At 39.3% G+C, this 18587-nt stretch overlaps 3 protein-coding genes across 3 annotated transcripts in view; 2 read left to right on the top strand and 1 right to left on the bottom strand.

The window, feature by feature from the left end:
- LOC125315459 (putative disease resistance protein At3g14460) overlaps positions 1 to 18587 on the bottom strand; it is a 707586-nt gene that overhangs the window by 316330 nt on the left and 372669 nt on the right. The window lies entirely within an intron of this gene.
- On the top strand, positions 4506 to 10471 carry LOC115734170 (protein PHR1-LIKE 1). Its single transcript, XM_030664787.2, has 8 exons — positions 4506 to 4869; positions 6072 to 6533; positions 8098 to 8254; positions 8346 to 8422; positions 8517 to 8562; positions 8732 to 8786; positions 9078 to 9147; positions 9659 to 10471. Exons 2-8 carry the CDS (start codon positions 6081 to 6083, stop codon positions 10001 to 10003), a joined length of 1203 nt encoding a protein of 400 aa, XP_030520647.1. The 5' UTR covers positions 4506 to 4869; positions 6072 to 6080; the 3' UTR covers positions 10004 to 10471.
- On the top strand, positions 11112 to 17480 carry LOC115734171 (peroxisome biogenesis protein 12). Its single transcript, XM_030664789.2, has 10 exons — positions 11112 to 11490; positions 12113 to 12218; positions 12843 to 12991; positions 13619 to 13868; positions 14166 to 14275; positions 15024 to 15098; positions 15383 to 15469; positions 15685 to 15771; positions 16064 to 16201; positions 17082 to 17480. Exons 1-10 carry the CDS (start codon positions 11383 to 11385, stop codon positions 17151 to 17153), a joined length of 1182 nt encoding a protein of 393 aa, XP_030520649.1. The 5' UTR covers positions 11112 to 11382; the 3' UTR covers positions 17154 to 17480.

The raw sequence follows: 18587 nt of genomic DNA, 5'->3' as shown, positions 1-18587 counted from the left end.
TAGAAAATATTTTTATATATTAAGCTATTTAGTGATTTTTTTAGATATCTTCTACAGATATTTAGGATATTTTCTCTTATTTTCAAAATCTATTTTGATTTTGAAAATCTGATTTGATTTTCTTTAATTGCCTTAGATAGTCATCTAGTAAAACCTATAAACAGATCTTCATGTACTTTTTTCTCTACATCAAGCTATACAAAAATTCTCCCAATTCTCTTTTTCTACTCTATTCTCAAGTTGGTATTAGAGCCCTCGTTCCTGAGGCAACCCTAGTGCATCGGGTGCACATAGCACTTGGTGCACAATACACTCCTCATTACACGATAATGTTCATTTGATTGATTCGTTATGTTTTAGTAAGCATCATGATGGTTGCGATACAATGTCAGCGACATGTTGCATAACGAGCTTTCTTTTCCACAGAGGTACTTTTTGACACTGCAAAGATGTGTATTTACTCTGTAACCTTTGCTCAGCAATGCTTGGTTTATTCCGCTTGATGTAGCCATGTTAGCCGTATCAGTCATGTTTGTTAAGTTACTATCCCAACAGCAAAGTCGACCGCAAAGGACGCATACTGTTTGGCTCAAACACCTCCTATTCTCGAATTTTCATTTCTTTTTTTGAAAAGCCGACACCATCACTAGACTCGCTGCCCTTAAACGAGCCGGATAGGTAGACATCGCCTCCCACATTGCGGATCCACCAAGCCCGTTGCCACGTAGCGTGTTAGAGCACTGTTCAACATTGATTTAAACTTCTGAGAGATATTTTAGATACCTTCTATATATGTTTAGGATATTTCCAATGATTTTTTATATCTGTTGTTGACCTTCTTTGATTACCTTAGATAATCCTATAGTAAAACCTAAAAATAACTCTTTTCTATATGTCAAAATATACCGGAACTATATATATATCAAAATACACATGAATTTTCCCAATTCTCTTTATCTACACTATTCTCATTCTAAAGTTAGTACCAGAGCCTTCATTCTTGAGGCAACCCTATCGGGTGCACATAGCACCCAATGCACCCCGAGATCCCGACACACTCCCCACCAATTGACAGTGTTCATTACGATGTCGGGGACGTGTCTCAAATCAAACTTAATTTTCCACAGAGGTATTCTTCGACATTGCGAAGACACGTCTTTACACAACAACCTTCGCTCATTAGTGCCTGGCTTATTCCGCTTATTGTAACAGCAAATTAGACCGCAAAGGACACACGATGTTCAGCTCAAATGCCTCCGATTCTTGACTTTTCACTTCTTTTTTCGAGAAGCCGACACCATCATCGGACTCGCCGCCCTTAAACGAGCCAAATTTAGTACCCCTATGGATCCACCAAGCCTGATGCCATGCAATGTGTTGTGTTGTAGCAGTGTTCAACATTAATTCAAACTCAAGAAGTTAGAGATATTTTACACATATTCTTTAGATAATTAGATTATTTCCCAAGATTTTCTATATCTATTTTGATTATGCATATCCGATTTGATTTCTTTTAATTGCCGTAGATAGTCCTCTAGTAAAATCTATAAATAGCTCTCCACTTATTCTTTTTTATACATCAAAATATACAAGAAAATTTTCAAAAAGGGTCTCAAGTACCCTTATTTTCAAAGAGGGACCCGAAGTGGACTTCGTTTCAAATAAAGGTCCGAAATGCCCTCTCTCTTATAAAGAAGGGGCCGACCATGGGTTTTTTTGGTCTTTTTACATTTTCTAGATTATTTCCTTTTTTCTTTCCTTTTTCCTATTCTTCTTTTCCCCTCACTGGCGACAATGGGCAGCCTCGCCGATGACAGGCAAGGGCCAACTTCGCGGCCGCCGGCGAGGGGAGCCCTCTTGCGACCATCGAATTCCACGTGACGACGTCTCTACAACCCGGGAGCTCGCCGACGGACCTCCTCGCAGCACCCATCTTAGTGCAAGCGCAATATAAGGCTCCGTTTGGCAATGATTCTGTTTCCAAAAAATGATTCCGATCAAAATCACTTTTTTTTATTCTGTTCCCTGGATGATTTTTTAAGAATCAGAACGCGTTTGGTAACTGTTTAAAATTTTTGTTCTCGAAACAGAAACGCATTTGATAGCTGCACAAAATTTCCGTTCCCAATTTGCCATTTAAATCAAATAATTATATAATCACATTTGATGACAAAGAATAGGAAAAATAATCAAATAGTGATTATGGAGCAAAAAAAAAAAAAAAAAGCAACAAAATTTCCGTTCCCAATTCGTTTGTCGATTTGTCATGAGTATGTAGTCGTTTATATTGTTTGAAAAGTAATTCGTATTACATTTACAGAATTTGTCTAAATCATTTGTTTATTATTATTTCTTGTGACTTTTAGATTGATTAAAAAAAATGAAAGAAAAGCTCCTCATTGTGCAACCGCCTATAATTTTGCAATCTTGTAATTACACATCGTACAAGCTTACAAGATTTGCAACTCAACTACATTGATTTTTTTTTCACCCGACTCGACAAATTTTTTGTGCAGCTCGAAAAATGGAGAAAAAATGGAGATTTAGTTTGCGACGCGGAGGGTTGGGGTCTAGTCTTTAATTAAAAAAAAAAGATAAAAGTTGAAAAAATATAATAGGAAATAAAAATACAAACTTAATTAGACTAAAAAATAAAATAGCTAAAAATTCGAAAAAAAAAAACATGTGTATTAGAGGTCCCTTAATATAAAAAAATAAATTAGATTTAAAATTTTTCTAAAAACTAATTTTTTAAATATAAATTTAAATTTAAATTGAATTTAAAAACAGGCTTAAAATTTTACAAAAAAAAAATAATTTAAAAAAAAAGGGGAGGGGAAGAATCTGGTGACGAGAATTTTTTTTTTCAAAATTTTAGCTTTTTTCAATCTTAAATTTTTTATTTTTAAATTGTTAAATTAAAAATCTAAATATTTTTTATTTCCCCCATTTCTTAAATTTTTAAATTTTTTTATTAAATCTACCTTAAATAAAAATTTTAATTTAAGAAAATTAGTTTTTAGCAATTTTTAAATTAATTTATTTTAATTTATGTAAAGTTGAAAATCCACGTGGACTTTTTTTTAAATAATACTATTTTATATTAAAATTTAATTATAAGTATGAGGGATAAGTCATAAGTATATCGTACAAAAAAGTGATCCCCAAAAGTGTTTCAAAACACTAAAATCATCTTTTTTCTCCCCTGAAAAGTGGTACAAAAGTGTTCTTGGGACCAGAATCAAAATAATTTTTTTTTTTTACCAAACATGTTTCTGATCCTTTTTTGTTTTTGGGAATAGAAACAGAGGATTAAAATCACCGCCAAACAGAGCCTAAGTGAATCAAAGCGTTCCTAACATACGGATCCCCACAAAAACAGAGCTTCACAGCATGAGCGTGGACTTGCCTCCCTTCAAACAAATCTATACCCTTCCCACAAGCCTGCGGCACGAAAGTGAAGGCATGCTCGTCGGGGCTCAGCCGTTTCCGAAGCATCGACACGTAGACAGAGATCGACCCCGAAAGAGAGGTTGCTCTGGGCAAGGCATCGGATCATGTTATTGGAGGCGAAAATACATGGGGGCTTGATGTTGCGGTAGAGGGAGAGGGGATAGTCAAGAGGGGTGGGCGGGGCGAGGGAGATGTGGAGGAGGAGGTGGTTCTTGCTCTTGACGGCGTTGATGTGGCCCTTATTTGAAATAAGGTTTACTTCGGGCTCTTATTTGAAAAAATAAAGGCACTTGAGCCTCTATTTTGAAAATTTTCCAAATATACGGGAATTCACCCAATTCGCTTTATCTACTCTACTCTCAAGTAGCTAAAAGTCGGATTTGTCCCAAGTCTTGGATATTCCGGTATAAACCTTGCTACTCACTAAATCATTTCATAAAGTAATAGTTTGGTTTTTGCATGAAAGACTTAGGATTGAATCGATAAAAGTACAATCAGAGTTTAAATTTTTTCTGGATAAATTCCCTTAGAAAAGTGAGATGCATGACGGGGATGATATTCTAGTATGGAAATGCTAAATGGAATGTGACAAATGAATTGAACTTTTTCCTTTCTCGTGGCATAGAATAAGATACAATTATGTCATCACCCAAAAAAGATAAAATAAAATAAAAAAATAATAATAATAAAGTGGGGGGCGAAAGTTGCACGGCGGCGACCTCCAAGGAGGGCGAAAGGGCGCAGAAAACCAAAAGGAAGTTGCTCAAGTGGACTTCCACGATATTCCCATGGGCCCCACCCACCCCCAACCATCATCTCGTTATTCCCCTGCTTCTCGGGCCCCGCGCTCCTCCTCCTCCTCCTCCGTCGGCTGCCGTCCGATCGCGAAATCACGCGTCGCCGCGACCGCATCAGCGGATACGAACGAGGGGGCAAAGAGCGAGCGCGATGGGGAAGCGCCGGGGGATCCCGCACGTGCGGTGGGCACGCGGCCACCGCCACGTAAGAGATAGAGAGAGAGAGAGAGAGAGAGAGGGACAAGTAAAGCCAAATGCGTCCGCCCCTGCGTCGCCACCAATCATCGTCTCCCTCGTAAATAGAGAGAGGGGGAAAACCCCAAGCGAGAAAACACAGAATTTGAAGTCAAGACGGCGAAACGGAGGCAAATTTCTCTCTCTCTCTCTCTCTCTCTCCCTAGCAGATTGTAGTTCTTTGTCCCCGTCCCCTTCGCCGATTGATCCTGCGTAGGAATTTCGATTCGTTTCGAGCTGGGTTGTGGTTTGGTTTGCTTTCGAGTCCTTCGTATCGTCCGTGTGGCGAGGTCGATTCGGTGGTTGTGCCCTTCTTCTCTGATTCTGGTTTCCTGTCGTGGGTCTTCGTTACGTTCGCGAATTTTTGCGGATTTTGTGCTCTGAGGTTCGACTCTCTCTCTCTCTCTCTCTCTCTCTCTGCCCTTCTCTGCTTCTTCGTCGCTTGGCTTGGCTGCTGGCGTCTGAATGTGTGCGTGTGGTTCCCATATTTCTTATCGAACCGAACCTTTGCTTTGATGGGGACTTTTTTTTTTTTCTGTGATTCTGCTATTGGTCAAACATGATGATGGACTGAGGATGAATTCCGTGGCGGAAGCTGATTTCGAGCCGGTCCTGGATGAGGCTTCTGATTCGATGTTGTTTATGATTCTAATTTGTTTTAGTGGGACTATGATTTTTCGGTAGTGAATTGGTGAGATGATGATTCGGTATTGGGTAGGTTAGCGCTGGTGAATTTGTAGAGGATGGTGCCATGCGGGATGGGATTGGTGTTTCTCTGTTTCTAGTTCCTTGGGGAGGAGGTTATGTGTTTGATGATAGTCCAACGAAATTGGCCTCTCTTGTTTAAGATGTTGAGTGTGAGAAGTAGGTGGCACTTTGGGACATGATCATGCTTTATGGGTTCTGGATTAGGCTTCTATTGCCATGACGGTTATGATTTCTTTTATGTGAATAGTGTATGCTTTAAGAACGATGCTAGGTTAGTTTTTGTGTTTCTGTGTTGCTCACTGGAGGCTAGATGTTTGATAATAGTCTGAAACTTTGGGACTTTCATCTACAGTACGAGAAATTTCGAGCTTTTCGAGACGACGGTGTTGCTTACCTTGGCCATTGCTACTCTTACGTGGCAATATTGACAGAGCTTGATTAAGTTGTGTTGTAAAGTTCAGTCGATTTGGGTGTCTCATTTAATTTCTCTTTAACTATCTTTTCAGAAGTTTTTACAGTATATATGCTGTTTTTTCTTGAAATTTTCTGTGGTTTATGGATTTTGACTTGGACTTATCTTGATATGTGCTCTAATGTAGTCACGTGGCTCTGTAGACACCGTCTTATCTTTTAGCCTACTAATAATGTGCTCAAACAGGTATTCTTAATGAATATTTTGCGGGGGTTTATGTGGGGAGATATCATTTAATCAATGACAGAGCCTGCGACTTGCATTAAGAGTGTAAGCATGGCAGAGAATGATAGTCTTTTTGTTATTATGGACATGCATATTGGTTATGTAGGATTCGAGTGCTGAACATTTGAGTGATTTTTCTCTTCCAGAAAAAGAGAGTTGATGTTTTAATCTCGTTTCTGCAGGCAACTCAAATGTTCTTCAAAAACGGGACTGTTGGAAGTGCTCTTTCATCCACTTCTGGATGTACGAGCGATGTCTGCTTTTCTTCCCCTCGTTCTGACGTACAACATGAAAGACATCCACAATATTCTCCATTCATTTCTCCAACATCCACGATTAGAACATCCACACTACCCGTAGGTCTTCCCCGTACAGAAGTACAACCTACTGCATTAACAGATATTCCAAACAAAAGCAAAGATGTTCCGTGGGATCCAAATCAGCTTCAAGATTTTCTTATCTATTCGGAAAACGTCCCGAACCAGAATTGTCAGGTAGAGAGCAGTGGGGTGGTCATGGGATGCGAGGACCAATCTACAAGAAGTGATTGGAAGTGGGCTGAACAATTAATTTCTGTTGATGAGGCAATGGATCCAGATTGGAGCCAAATTCTTGCTGATGTTGATGCAACTGACCCATCAAAGGTGAGTTTATCTTTTAACTTGTCGTGGGGTTTGATGTTTGTCCAGTAGAGAAGGCTGAACTTGTTCGGCAGTCTTTGATTTGCATGTGAGGTAAATTCTACAGGAGTATGTGCTCTGAATGTTTGGCGCTACATGAGATGCTTATTCTCTGCTTGTTGTGGGGTGCGGGGTTACAGAGCGGGGAGGGAGGGCCGTCTTAGATAATTGCTTCTGGTCCAAATTGTTAATTGGTAGGAAAAGCTCATCAAAGTTCACCTTGTGGGCCTTGCTCCTACCCACTCGCGCTTTGGCTTATATTTTTGGCTTTTGAGTTTAGCTAAATGAGATAAATATTAAGTGTTTGATACGAGAAAATCATTGATGTTTCATTTTTAGTGAAAACAGAAGACTGGTCAGAAGGCATGCTTTGTAGCTTCAATTGTTTTTTAATATTGCGCAATCTGAAAAATTTTATCTAGAAAAATAACGTATTGGCACTCTCATTGTTTTCTAAGAAAAAAACTGAAATTTTTGAAACATTTTCATTCTAATAATTGCAAACAGTTGCTAAACATTCAAAGCCAAAAAAAAAATAAAAAATACAATGCCAGTCGGAAATGACATGGTAAGTAAGTGTCACATATACAACAACTCTGAATTGGATCAGTTTCTCCTCAACAAATAAGTGCTTGGGCCAAGAAAATCCTCCCTAATGGGGAGATAGTTGGAGAGGTGACAAAACCCTACACTTTTCATTACAAAACCAATAAACCGGAAAAGGACGGACTGTTTTGTGAAAGAATTTTTGGTCTAGGTGCAAGTTTGAAAACAAAAACAGCTTTTGTAATTTTTCTGGGAAAAATTGAGAATGTGCTTTTTTTCAAATTAAGCTTACTCTTAAGACGGTGAAATGCAGAATTTTAGCGTAATTTCAGTTTTTTGAGTTTTGGTTTTCACGCAAAGCCGGAAAAGGATAAAGCTGACCCATTGTGTTGGGTACAGCTTACTTGAAGTGTCTATGGCCAAAAGATACTAGGATTAGGAGTTACAGCTTCTAAAAACTAAACTAAAAAACGAAGCTATTGCTAAAACTAAAATCAAAAGCCTCAAGTAAGTGGAGAGAGCCAGGCCAAAAGTTTAAACCACACAAATTGGCTAATATATTGAGCTAACCTATAATTATTTCTTTTCTTAGAATGTTATGTTAAGTCTCCATTGATTCCAGTTTGCTGGATATCTCTTGCATTCTTTACATACAAATAATTTATCAATCGCTTCAACCATTACATCACCTGTTCTTGCTTGATGTGAGCAGACTTTCACACTGAATTCTCTACCATTCAGAAACATTTCTGAAGCCAATAATATCATTTACATAGCATTTAGGCTTATATCATTTCGATCTGTCAGAAAATTTTGTGGCCATTGTTTGTGGATCGTAATTAGTGTATAAGTAAGCATAAATCAACCAATTTCTAGAGATGGTTTTATTATTGTAATACTGTTTATCTAACTTTCATTAATTTTTTCTCAAATTAAACTGGCATGCCATACTCAGATGACGTTTTCTGTTATGCTGTTGCAGCTGCCCCCAGTTGTTCACAGTCAGTCTTTACCTCCTGGAGAATCTTCTGCTGCTAATCAAATGTCAAGTGCACCCTCGAGCAAGTCCCGAATGCGCTGGACACCGGAGCTTCATGAAGCTTTTGTGGAGGCTGTTAATCAGCTTGGCGGTAGTGAACGTACGTATCTCCTAATTTCACTATGGATTTCAGATTTGGGTATGGGATGACCATTTTATTTGATTGTTTCTACCTTTGACATTAATTTCAGGTGCCACTCCCAAAGGTGTCTTAAAACTGATGAATGTAGAAGGCCTAACTATCTATCATGTGAAAAGCCACTTACAGGTACTTTGTACTATTTTTGTTCTTCTTATCCGTGGCATGATATCGTCTTTTCTAGTTTCTATTCCAAACCTACATGGATGACCTTTTAATGCAGAAATATAGAACGGCTCGATATAAACCAGATTCAGCAGAGAGTGAAGGTGATTTGTTTTGTTAATGATCCTTGCTTGTTGGTTCCTCGCACTGCACTCTGCATATATAAATTCCTTTCAGCAGGCTCTTATATATAGTGGGTACTTGCATTCCATGCATTTTCGGTCTTTCCCATCCTTTGGGCTGTAAAATGACTGGTCATTCCTCTGTTTCCAGGATCTTCAGAGAAGTTGAGTACACTGGAAGAAATGAAATCTCGAGACTTGAAGACGTGAGTAATTTTCTTAGGTCTTTAATTTATGTACTCTGATTCACTGAAGGTTTTCTTTTCATGTTGAAGCATTCGCTCTTTTCACTTTTTTAGATTGTATTGAAGCTGTTTTGACTTGTCCCTGATGGGGAAATTTCTCATGTTTCGTGTGTCCTTATCGTTTAACGCTGACCCAAATCTTCTTCAATTTCACCACATAAATCTAATTGTTTTGATCTTTGAGTGTCTGTTTGGAAGTAATAGTTTGAGACTGATGCTTCAATGAAAATGCCTCTTAAACCTCCATGACAGGAGTATGAACATCACTGAAACACTTCGAATGCAGATGGAAGTTCAGAAGCAGCTCCACGAACAACTTGAGGTTAGCTTTCGACATTCGAGAAAATGTTCTCTTGAAGTGAAGGGAAGCATGTTGCTGGCCTGCAGATGTAGAATTTTACTTAATGCTGCCACAAGAATCTTCTCCTCTTCCACATATTGTGCATAAGATTCTCAATCGTTTTTGCTGAAACATCTAACTAAAAGCTAAAAGAAAAATGCTTCATGTTTCCTAAGAGCAGCTGTGCTTGATATGCACTTAGAGATCCCAGTTGAGTTCCTACTTACATAAAAGCATTTCGCTTGCCTAATTCAAGCCATAAGACCTATCACTCTGTGTTTTTGGAGTACTCTCCTTAAAGAATGCCCGATTTCGCCTGAAGACAAGGATCTCATGTAGTGTTTGATTGCCAAAATATTGAGAATTTTCCCCTAATCTCTCTAGATAGAACAAAAAATGTAAAATTTAAGTCCCGAAGCATCTGTTACCAAGTCACTTATGCTTTGTCGGTTATCAATTCATTTATGCTTTATCGGTTATTTAATTCCTGCAGATTCAGAGAAAGCTGCAACTGAGGATTGAAGAACAAGGAAGGTACTTACAAATGTTGTTTGAGAAACAAAGGAAGATGGAAGATGATGGGTCCAAAGCTCCTTCGTCCCCCATTCCTCATGAATGTGATCCATCAAGGAACATAACAGAAGCAACCGAGCAACGTCAGGCTAAAAAGGGACTTGAAATGACAAACCCCAGCTCTTCGCCTGGCGAAAGTTCTCAAAACACGAATAAAAAGCAGAAGGTCTCAGAAGCAAGATCTCCTGATGATGATGATCCGGATGAGGGCGAGATAGGTCTTCCATCCGTGAAACGAGTGAGGGGCCATGAAACCTCGCTGTGATTAAGCTGGAGCAACATCCTTTCAAGCTCTTGAAGAATGGAGAAAGAGAAGGATATAAAGAAGGAAAAGAGATCCTGCTGCCTCTGAAGATGACATAGTGAAGTCGTTTTATGATGACCACATGACAAGGACTTCTTTGACTGAAACTAGGAGGTTTTGGAACTCCGGTCATCTAATTTATCTGTGGATTCGTATTTAGATGGATTTAGTGTTTAAGTCGATAAAGCCCCCGACTTTCAAACTATCCTGACTTGGGAAATAAATTTGCGTTGATAACTGTAGATAGAAGGTTTAGCAGCAAAAAGGGGGCAGAAAGAAATGATGCTCGAACTCACAAGGGATGAAGCTTACTAAGCTGCTGGTGGTTTCTGTCTTTCTAGTATGTGTAAAAAAGAACTGTACCGACTGTTTAATCGTGGGGGAAACTTTGAAAACATTCCTATGCGGGCATCATTGGCTTGGCATGTAGATAAATCTGTGTGACGACGCCTCGCCTCATGATTTACTCTGCGTAGATGGACTATACTTGTGTGTTGGTTATCTTTCTTTTCGAGATCAGCTCGGTTCACCATCGCGGGCAGTTAATTTTCAGTTATAAAGTTTAAATGGTGCTGAGGGATTAAGCCTGATAAGAGGAGTGGCGTGGTGGTGAAGGCTCGACTTTCATACAGAGGAGTCGATTCGACTCCTCAAAAATCTGGACAAGATGTGTGATGGCTCCGTAGCCATGTGACTTTAAAATGTAGATCACAGAAGACTTACATCGTATGGGGACATTTCTACAATTTGGTGATACTCGAAAGAGGAACCGTTTGGCGTTTTTGTCTCAGAGCGACATCTGATCCAATCTCACTTTGCAGGTAAGAATCACGGGGCGATTCATTTAACTCATGAGGTGTCGCCGACTAGACTAGCACTGTCCGACGAATCGAAAAAGGAAGGGACAATCAACTCAGCCCACTGAAAAAAGCTAGCACTTTCATTGCCCTTTAAGAAAGGGTTTTGTGCAAACCGAAGTGTGAACTTTAGGGGGGAAATTTCATTTGGGAGGGTCTTCCAATCAATAAGGTTCAAAGGGACCAGAGTTGGGATTCCCTTTTCCCAAGAAGACATCTGCCGCTGGTTGTACTTTTTTGGGGCTTCGTGATGAAGATTGTTGCGCCAGCTTGGGAGGAGAGTCGGTGATGAAGTTCGTAGGTTGTTGGGTGAGAATTGAGGGGGGGACAAGAAAGAAACAGCTCTGAGAAGGTCATTTACTTCGTAATCTCTCAGCGCTACACTGCCGTGAAAGAAAAGCTCTACATATCTTTCAAGCCCGCCACCAGACGAACCCTCGAATCCAAGCACGCGAAGAAGAAGAAGAAGGAGAAGGAGAAGAGATGCTATTCCAGGTGGGAGGGCAAGGGACGCGTCCCACCTTCTTCGAGATGGCGGCTGCCCAGCAACTCCCGGCCAGCCTCCGAGCCGCTCTCACCTACTCCATTGGCGTAACCTTTCTCTCTCTCTCTCTCTCACACACACACACACACACACACACACACACATCTGCGAGTACGTTTATATCGAATTTCTCGTTGTGCTGACGGTCCCGGCTTGGAATTTCAATACGACTGGCGGGTTCAAGACATGATAACGAGCTCTTGAGTCATTTCGTTCGCTCTTGTTTTAGAATTTTGATGGCGAAGGGCGGCCATCAGATTGTCCGTGGTTTTTAGCTCTTTAGTAAATGTCGTTCGATTGTTGTTTTGGGTTGAGCCCAAGTACAAGTTTAAACGTCTCCGTGATCTGGTCATTTAGCATAATTTTCTCGGTTTTACCTGCTTCGCTGAATTCGGTTCTTGGTCTGTTGTTGCTGCCTGGAGCATAGCTGTAAATGCCCCTGATTGAATTATCGGAATTGGTAGGAGTTGTTGGGGTTTGCGCTCAGTGGATGGCGATAATTATTATTTCGTGTATTGATTTCTCGAACCTTGTATTAGTTGGATTGACTTGCAAGAGGATGGGCTTTACAGAGGCACTATCATCTTTCCTGTTTTCTTAGAGTTTATTTTGTTCCCTTTTTATGGGGGTAATTTGTCAGATGTGCTGGAGTTCATGGATGAATTGCAGGTACTTGCCTTGAGAAGACCTTTCCTTCACAAAATATTGGACTATGAAGATGAGTTCTTTGCACTGCTGATGCTGGTTCTCGAAAGTCATAGCTTGCGAATTACAGGTGACTGTTGCAAACAAATATATTATGTTAGCTCTCTCTCTCTCTCTCTCTCTCTTTGTGGCTAGATTGAGCATTGAGGACCTGTAGAGCGTTAAACTAGTCTTTTGGCACTATTAGTCCCTTAGTCATTGAAATAGCATTGCATTTGGTGGGTTACTGTATGTCTCTGATGGTAGTAGTTCCATCCATGTGCGTTAATTCCTCGAGGATATCTTTTTCAACTTTAGAATTTTTGCTTGTTGAAGCACGCATGTGAATCGACCTTTTTATTCAGGCTAACCTCGTCAAGCCACGGGAAGGGTTATCTTTCACCTGTTCGTGATGAGTTCTTACTCTTCATTCTTCACCTGTCATGTTTCCTGAATAGTTGAACTCTGGAGGCGTTCCATCTTACTGCTTTACCAAGAATTCTGTGGGATGTGAACGTCGAAAAGCTTTGTTTGGATACTGAAAAAAAGTATGACATAGACAAATATGGATATAGTTTAAATAAAATTCCTGCAAAAGAAAAGGTTTGGACTTAATTGTTAGACATTTTATGGAGTACCCTTTAAGTTTAATTCATCAACTTTTGATTATGGAACTCTCTATAAATTTGTTCTTCGTGTTTCCATTCTTCTTCAGATGCTTCATTCTCCGAATCTTTATATGGGCTAAGAAGGAGGGCAGTGAAGATAAAAGTGCGAAAGGATGATGCTCTTTTGAACTCAGGTGATAGATTGCATCATTCTGGGTTAGAAAAGCGCCAGAAAGTCCTATCTGTTGTGTTTCTGGTACAATCTTTTGCTTCTTTCGTCCAGCTTATGTTTAAGCCATTGAATGCTGTTAAATTTCCTTGGATTAGTATTATCAAATGTATCTGTCTAGAAATGTGACTCTCAGAATAAGCTTCACTGCCTTTAGAACAAACAAAAAGGAAAAAATAAAGAATAAGCTTCACTTCCTCTCTCTGTGGCTTCTTTTGGCAGCATAATTGCACTATGGTGCACATGTTTGTGATAGTACTTTATTTTCCCTATTGAGGGTCAGTTTATCTTTCTCTCTGATAGTGGTGAAGGGAGTCAAGACAACGATATCTCATTCAACTATGGGAAAAGATGATATTACTCTTGAATTAGATTGTGGCTTATATTCAAGAAGGATAACTAGTTTTCCTCTTCTAATTCCAGTTTTGCATTTGCTTACAAGTCCCCTTGCTAAACAAAGTCAGTGTTCTCTGTTTAGACCTGTATTGTCATGTTCTGCTGTAAGAATTCAGCTTTCTACTGAAAGACACTGAAAATGGGTATTGTTATTTAGACATGGGAGCTTCGGCAATGTATTAAATTATCGTGGTTTTGTTCTTTCCATTCTTTGCTTCACTATTGGGGTTTGACATGGAAGTACACATTTATAATTAGGTGGTCTTGCCATACTTTAAGTCAAAATTGCATTCCGTATACAACAAAGAAAGGGAAGCCAGACTTCAAGCAAGCTTATGGGGGCATGGGGAAGAGAGTTTGGATAATTTGGACTACATCACTGGAGGAGAGGATGTTGTCGTCTCAATGGGTACTTCGAATGCAGATCGATCAATCAGAACACACTTGATGAAGAGGATTCAGAAAATAGTAGGTGCTTGCTACCCATGGATACATGCTAGCTGTGAAGGTACATCACCCTGAGTTACTTTATGTCTAAAATCTTAAAGTGTCGTTCTCCTTGGCACAGGTTGTTGGGCTCAAAGAATTTGTAAACTATTTCTATCTTTGTCCGCAATTTCACAATTCATTAAAGCAAATACTTATTGAGACAACAGGGGGCATTCAGTGATAATTAACCTTATACATGCAAACCAAGAAAATATTGTTTTTTTGTTTTGCGCACTCATTTCCTTTAATAATTAAAATATTGTGGACTAAATTATGCTTGGAATTCTCACATTGAAGCTATGTTCTGACTATGCAGGATTGTCGTTTGCCTATCAATTGTTGTATCTATTGGATGCCACTGGCTTCTATTCTCTGGGCTTGCATGCACTTAATATTCAAGTTTGTCGAGCTACTGGGCAAGAGCTGGTTAGGTTCTCTTCAGAGAATTTTTATTGTCAAATTGTCGTACACCTGTTATTAAATCTGCTGGTATGTTTCTTTTTAATTAGGGAAACCTGAAAGGAAAGAGGACCAGTATGCAAAATTAGTTTGAAATGCATTAGATTGTGTGGCTTTGAGTTACTTTCTTTTTTCATCATTTTACCAGCCTCTCTGGTTTCTGTTGCTAAGTGAAAATACGAAAATCTTTTTAATCTTCCCGTGTTTCCTAGAATAAGGTTATCGAGTTTTTTCTCAGTTATGTGCATCTCTCTCTGCCCAAGGTATGAAATTGTTCTCATTTTTATTTGTGTTGTTGGTGTTGGTGTGAAGAAGGAATGAGTCTGTTTAAGAGAAACCATTGTACTTGCTTATAAACTTCGTTGGGCAGTTGAAGGTACTGTTAGACTTGGTGCTTGCCCAAACTTGCTAAGCAGGACTGTCTTTTTAATTGAATGTGGTGCTGAAATGAGTAGTGTATAGATAAAGATTCTGACTGTCAAACTTATAGTGCTGAATATGATGTACAGACCTTGGATAGGCCCTTTGCACTAATTGCTAGTTGTCAAGCTTACGCTGAAGCCCAAAATGGACACTCAATAGCCAAATTTTTTTCACCCTGCTGCAGAGTCAGAATCATACATGTCTAAGCTTGCATGTCTTATTGAATGGCCCTTTTTCCTTTGCTTGATCTTACTTTTTGAAGGTATTAATTTAATCTCTTATGCCAAAATAGATGGATACTTCATCAAGAATATCAAAGATACGAAATCAAGAACGCACAAGACTTCGTGGTCCTCCATGGCTGAAGGTAGATCTGTCGTTGAATTGGTAGATGTTGCTTAATGTATAACCTTTCTCAAAGTATCAAGCTGTGCATGTTCGTATGGAAGTGCTGGGTATTCCAAAGTGGTTGGCTATCTCCTCTTCTTTTGAAAGATTTGATAACACAGACACTGAGTAACTCGCCTTTTGATCACACAGTTTAATGAGCAGAAATATATGCCGGGAAGTACTTTTTACTTATTTGAAATTTACTTTAAAGGTCTCAGTAATTGGACTTGTATTGCACTTATACCTTCTTTCTCATAACAGGCAGTGCAAGGTGCCTTGCTTTCCTGCACGTATACAGTGCTTGACTACGCACAGACTGGATTAATTGCAGCAGTATTCTTCTTTAAGGTGAGTCCCCCTTTTCCTACTTATTTTTGAATAAGTAGCAAACAGTTGCATTGGCAAAGTATAAGTTACTAGTTTCCTTCTGTGATATCTGCATCTGAAGAGGTTATTGGATTGGTTGTTGTAATCCTGTAGGCCAATTTTGTCTGTTTATTCTAGAAGTGCATGAATCTGTATGATGATAGTGTGAAACTTTGCTGATGTTTGAATTTTAGTAGATGATGGAGTGGTGGTACCAATCTGCTGAGGAGAGAATGTCAGCTCCAACTGTGTACCCTCCACCACCACCACCTCCACCTCCGAAGGTGACAACTCTCTCTCTCTCTCTCTCTCTCTTATGCCCCTGATGCAAACACTAGCGATTTCTTGCTTCAAATGACTAGAGAATTCCTGTTATCAAATGTCATAACTGAAACAAAGTTGGATAAAGGCAATTGCACTTTTCTGGCTAAACTAGTGACAAGAATCCCGCTCTGGAACACCTCTTTCATCCTTTGACGACAATTCTCAATTTATTGGCATGCATGGCTGTGTTATAACAGCAGAGAAGTTTTCAAAGAGGTTATATGATTCAAGAATCAAGCATCATTTGAGCAGGTTGCCAAAGAAGGGATTCCACTGCCACCAGACAAAACATTATGCCCTTTGTGCTCACAAAAGCGTGCAAATCCATCTGCAGTTACGGTCTCAGGGTTTGTCTTCTGCTATGCATGCATTTTCAAGTATGTTTCGCAGGTGAGCTACTTTCTCCTAGTGATAATTATTTAATGCAGACTTTGGTGAAATATGTTACGGAGCGCATGGCGGATACATAGAGAGGACATGGTGTGAGCAATTAGCTTTTAGAGGTGTTGAACAGGTCCGAAATCATTGTGGAGACTGGTGTTGATTGGGATGTTCTCTAGATAATTCAACAATCTTCATATTATTTAAGATTTCAAACTCGAGCTAGTGCAACTTCAGTGAAATCAACTCAGCATCTTGGGCACTATGCTTTGGATGCTGCCAACTATGGCATCTTTCCCATTATTAGTACTTTGCAGTTGTTTTGTGTATCAAAAGTTGTTGCTATTTCATGGGTAAAATCACTTTCAGAGTTGGCTGTGCTGTTTGCTTCATTATTAAACATACACAGTGTTGAGCATTATGCTGTGCATTCTGCCAACTATGGCATCTTTCCGATTATTAGTACTTTGCATGATAACTTATCTTTCATCCTCATTTTGTTGTCTTAGCTAGAATAGATTATACTTTGTCTGTTTTGCGTTCTATTAACTTCTTGAGACTCTTCAAGTGAATATTGATGCAAACCCTGCATTCTTTCATAAAGCTAAGCATGGGGATTCTTTCACCCTTTCCTTCGTTGGATAAAAATGGGTGGAAAATATAGTATCTGTTCCTTTTTTTGCGTTGTTTCAGCAAAAGGGCATCAATACCAACTACTTAATCGAAGCAGCTCATGTAGTTTGACTTCCTTGTAAAATATATTTTCCTTGTTGGAAAATACGGCATCTGATTAGGGACTAAATTATGTCGCGTGAACCGGAGATTTAACTTCCTTGTTGTAGATTGACTTCCTTATTTATTCATTAATGCTTTTTCCACATTGCCACAGTATAAGCGCTGTCCAGTCACATTGATGCCTGCAACCATTGACCACATAAGGCGGCTCTTCCATGACATGTAGGATACTCATATGCACAGCCGGCGATCATCTTTCTGAACATGGCCTGAAACCATGGCCGAACTGAAGGAAACTACATGCTGCAATTGAACCAAAGATCATCTTTATGAGCATGGAGTTGTGGCTGAGAAGTATGTCATACTTTCTTTCGCATCTTGTGACTTCATTACATGCTCACTACGTGCGGAAGTATCTTTTGCATTACTCAAGCCCAGTCACTTGCCTCACTTGTTTTTTTCTGCGAAAAAAGGAAAGAAAAAGTGATATAACCTTAGTTTGTACATGTCTTTGAGTTTGTCTCATGTTGCATAAGTTTATAAGCTTCCCTTATAGCCAGATCCTCGAGGGCCTGTCCTGTAAAGCACTTACCTTTTAATAATCATGAAGTTGACAATGAGGCACTCTCCTTCTCTCATTTGGTGTTCCTACTCATCACTGTCAAGATTTTTTGTTCTATTTTTCTTAACTTTCTATTGGACATCACTATTCAGACTGACTTGTTAGTTGGCTTAAAAAATCGGAACATTGTAGAGGAAATATGGTGGCTCCTCTCTGGGTGGGTGGGCTTTTTAATCAAATTCTTGCTCTAGACATTGCAGGCTGAGTATTTGAGTTAGATGTTTAATTGTTCGCAGAAGCCGAAAGGGGATTCAGAAGGAGAAATCAGGTTGTTGAAGGGAAACTTAGAAAAAGGAAATGACACCCTTGCTAAAATGTCCAAATGTTGCTGAAATGTACTTCTGTTTCGATCTCGAGTTCACTTCGAATTGTTCTTGTTCCTGTTCCTGCTCCTGTTCCAGCTCTCAGTTCAGTTTCATTCTTCGATCTTAAAATTCGGTGCTGTTCGTTTCGGTTTCTGGCACATTCAATCCTTAACCGATGTGTTTTAGATTCCGGGTCCTAATTTCATTATTTCCCCATAATCCATAATCACCCCTTTGGTCGAATCGTGATCAAGGGTATCTCCTGCATCCGAATCAGATCGGCTGCTATCCATCTGGAATCCAACCCGTGATAATTCAAGCTGGGTTGGAATCGTCACGAAGTCAATTGTTTATACAGTGAATGCAATTGTTGTAGTGAACATGGTCAGAGTTCACGATGGTATTTGTTTTGGTGTCCCACAAAAGTTTGTAACCAGAAATAAACTGGTAACTTCATTAAGAGAGAAGTTGATAGGGAAAACTCAAAAGAAGGTGGGAACTTACCTTTCACATTTTTCCTCGGTTAACATTATTTGGTATTTACGGACGTCTCTAGAAATTTTCCCATATGCAACTTTTTTTATTGTTTTCCTTTTTGTTTTTTTTTTCCCAGATGGAAATGCTTGAATTCTGCTTATTCATATAGGAGATTTTGTACTGCCTATAAAAAAGTCTCGTCTTTTGAGCTAGAATATCATTATTTTTTGAAAAATATCCGGCGTTTCCTTGAGGT

This window comes from Rhodamnia argentea, chromosome 6 (assembly GCF_020921035.1).
Source record: "Rhodamnia argentea isolate NSW1041297 chromosome 6, ASM2092103v1, whole genome shotgun sequence".
Taxonomy (NCBI): Eukaryota; Viridiplantae; Streptophyta; class Magnoliopsida; order Myrtales; family Myrtaceae; genus Rhodamnia; species Rhodamnia argentea.
Note: the sequence above shows the minus strand (reverse complement) of the source record. Positions and strands in the feature narration are given on the sequence as shown.

Bases quoted from the DNA above. Each gene is read 5' to 3' on its own strand.
- LOC115734170 (XM_030664787.2), top strand. From the start codon at position 6,081: ATGTTCTTCAAAAACGGGACTGTTGGAAGTGCTCTTTCATCCACTTCT. The intron at 8,423-8,516 runs GTACTTTGTACT...CTTTTAATGCAG, and splicing joins ATGTGAAAAGCCACTTACAG to AAATATAGAACGGCTCGATA. The intron at 8,563-8,731 runs GTGATTTGTTTT...CTCTGTTTCCAG, and splicing joins AGATTCAGCAGAGAGTGAAG to GATCTTCAGAGAAGTTGAGT.
- LOC115734171 (XM_030664789.2), top strand. From the start codon at position 11,383: ATGCTATTCCAGGTGGGAGGGCAAGGGACGCGTCCCACCTTCTTCGAG. The intron at 13,869-14,165 runs GTACATCACCCT...CTGACTATGCAG, and splicing joins GATACATGCTAGCTGTGAAG to GATTGTCGTTTGCCTATCAA. The intron at 14,276-15,023 runs GTTAGGTTCTCT...ATGCCAAAATAG, and splicing joins GAGCTACTGGGCAAGAGCTG to ATGGATACTTCATCAAGAAT.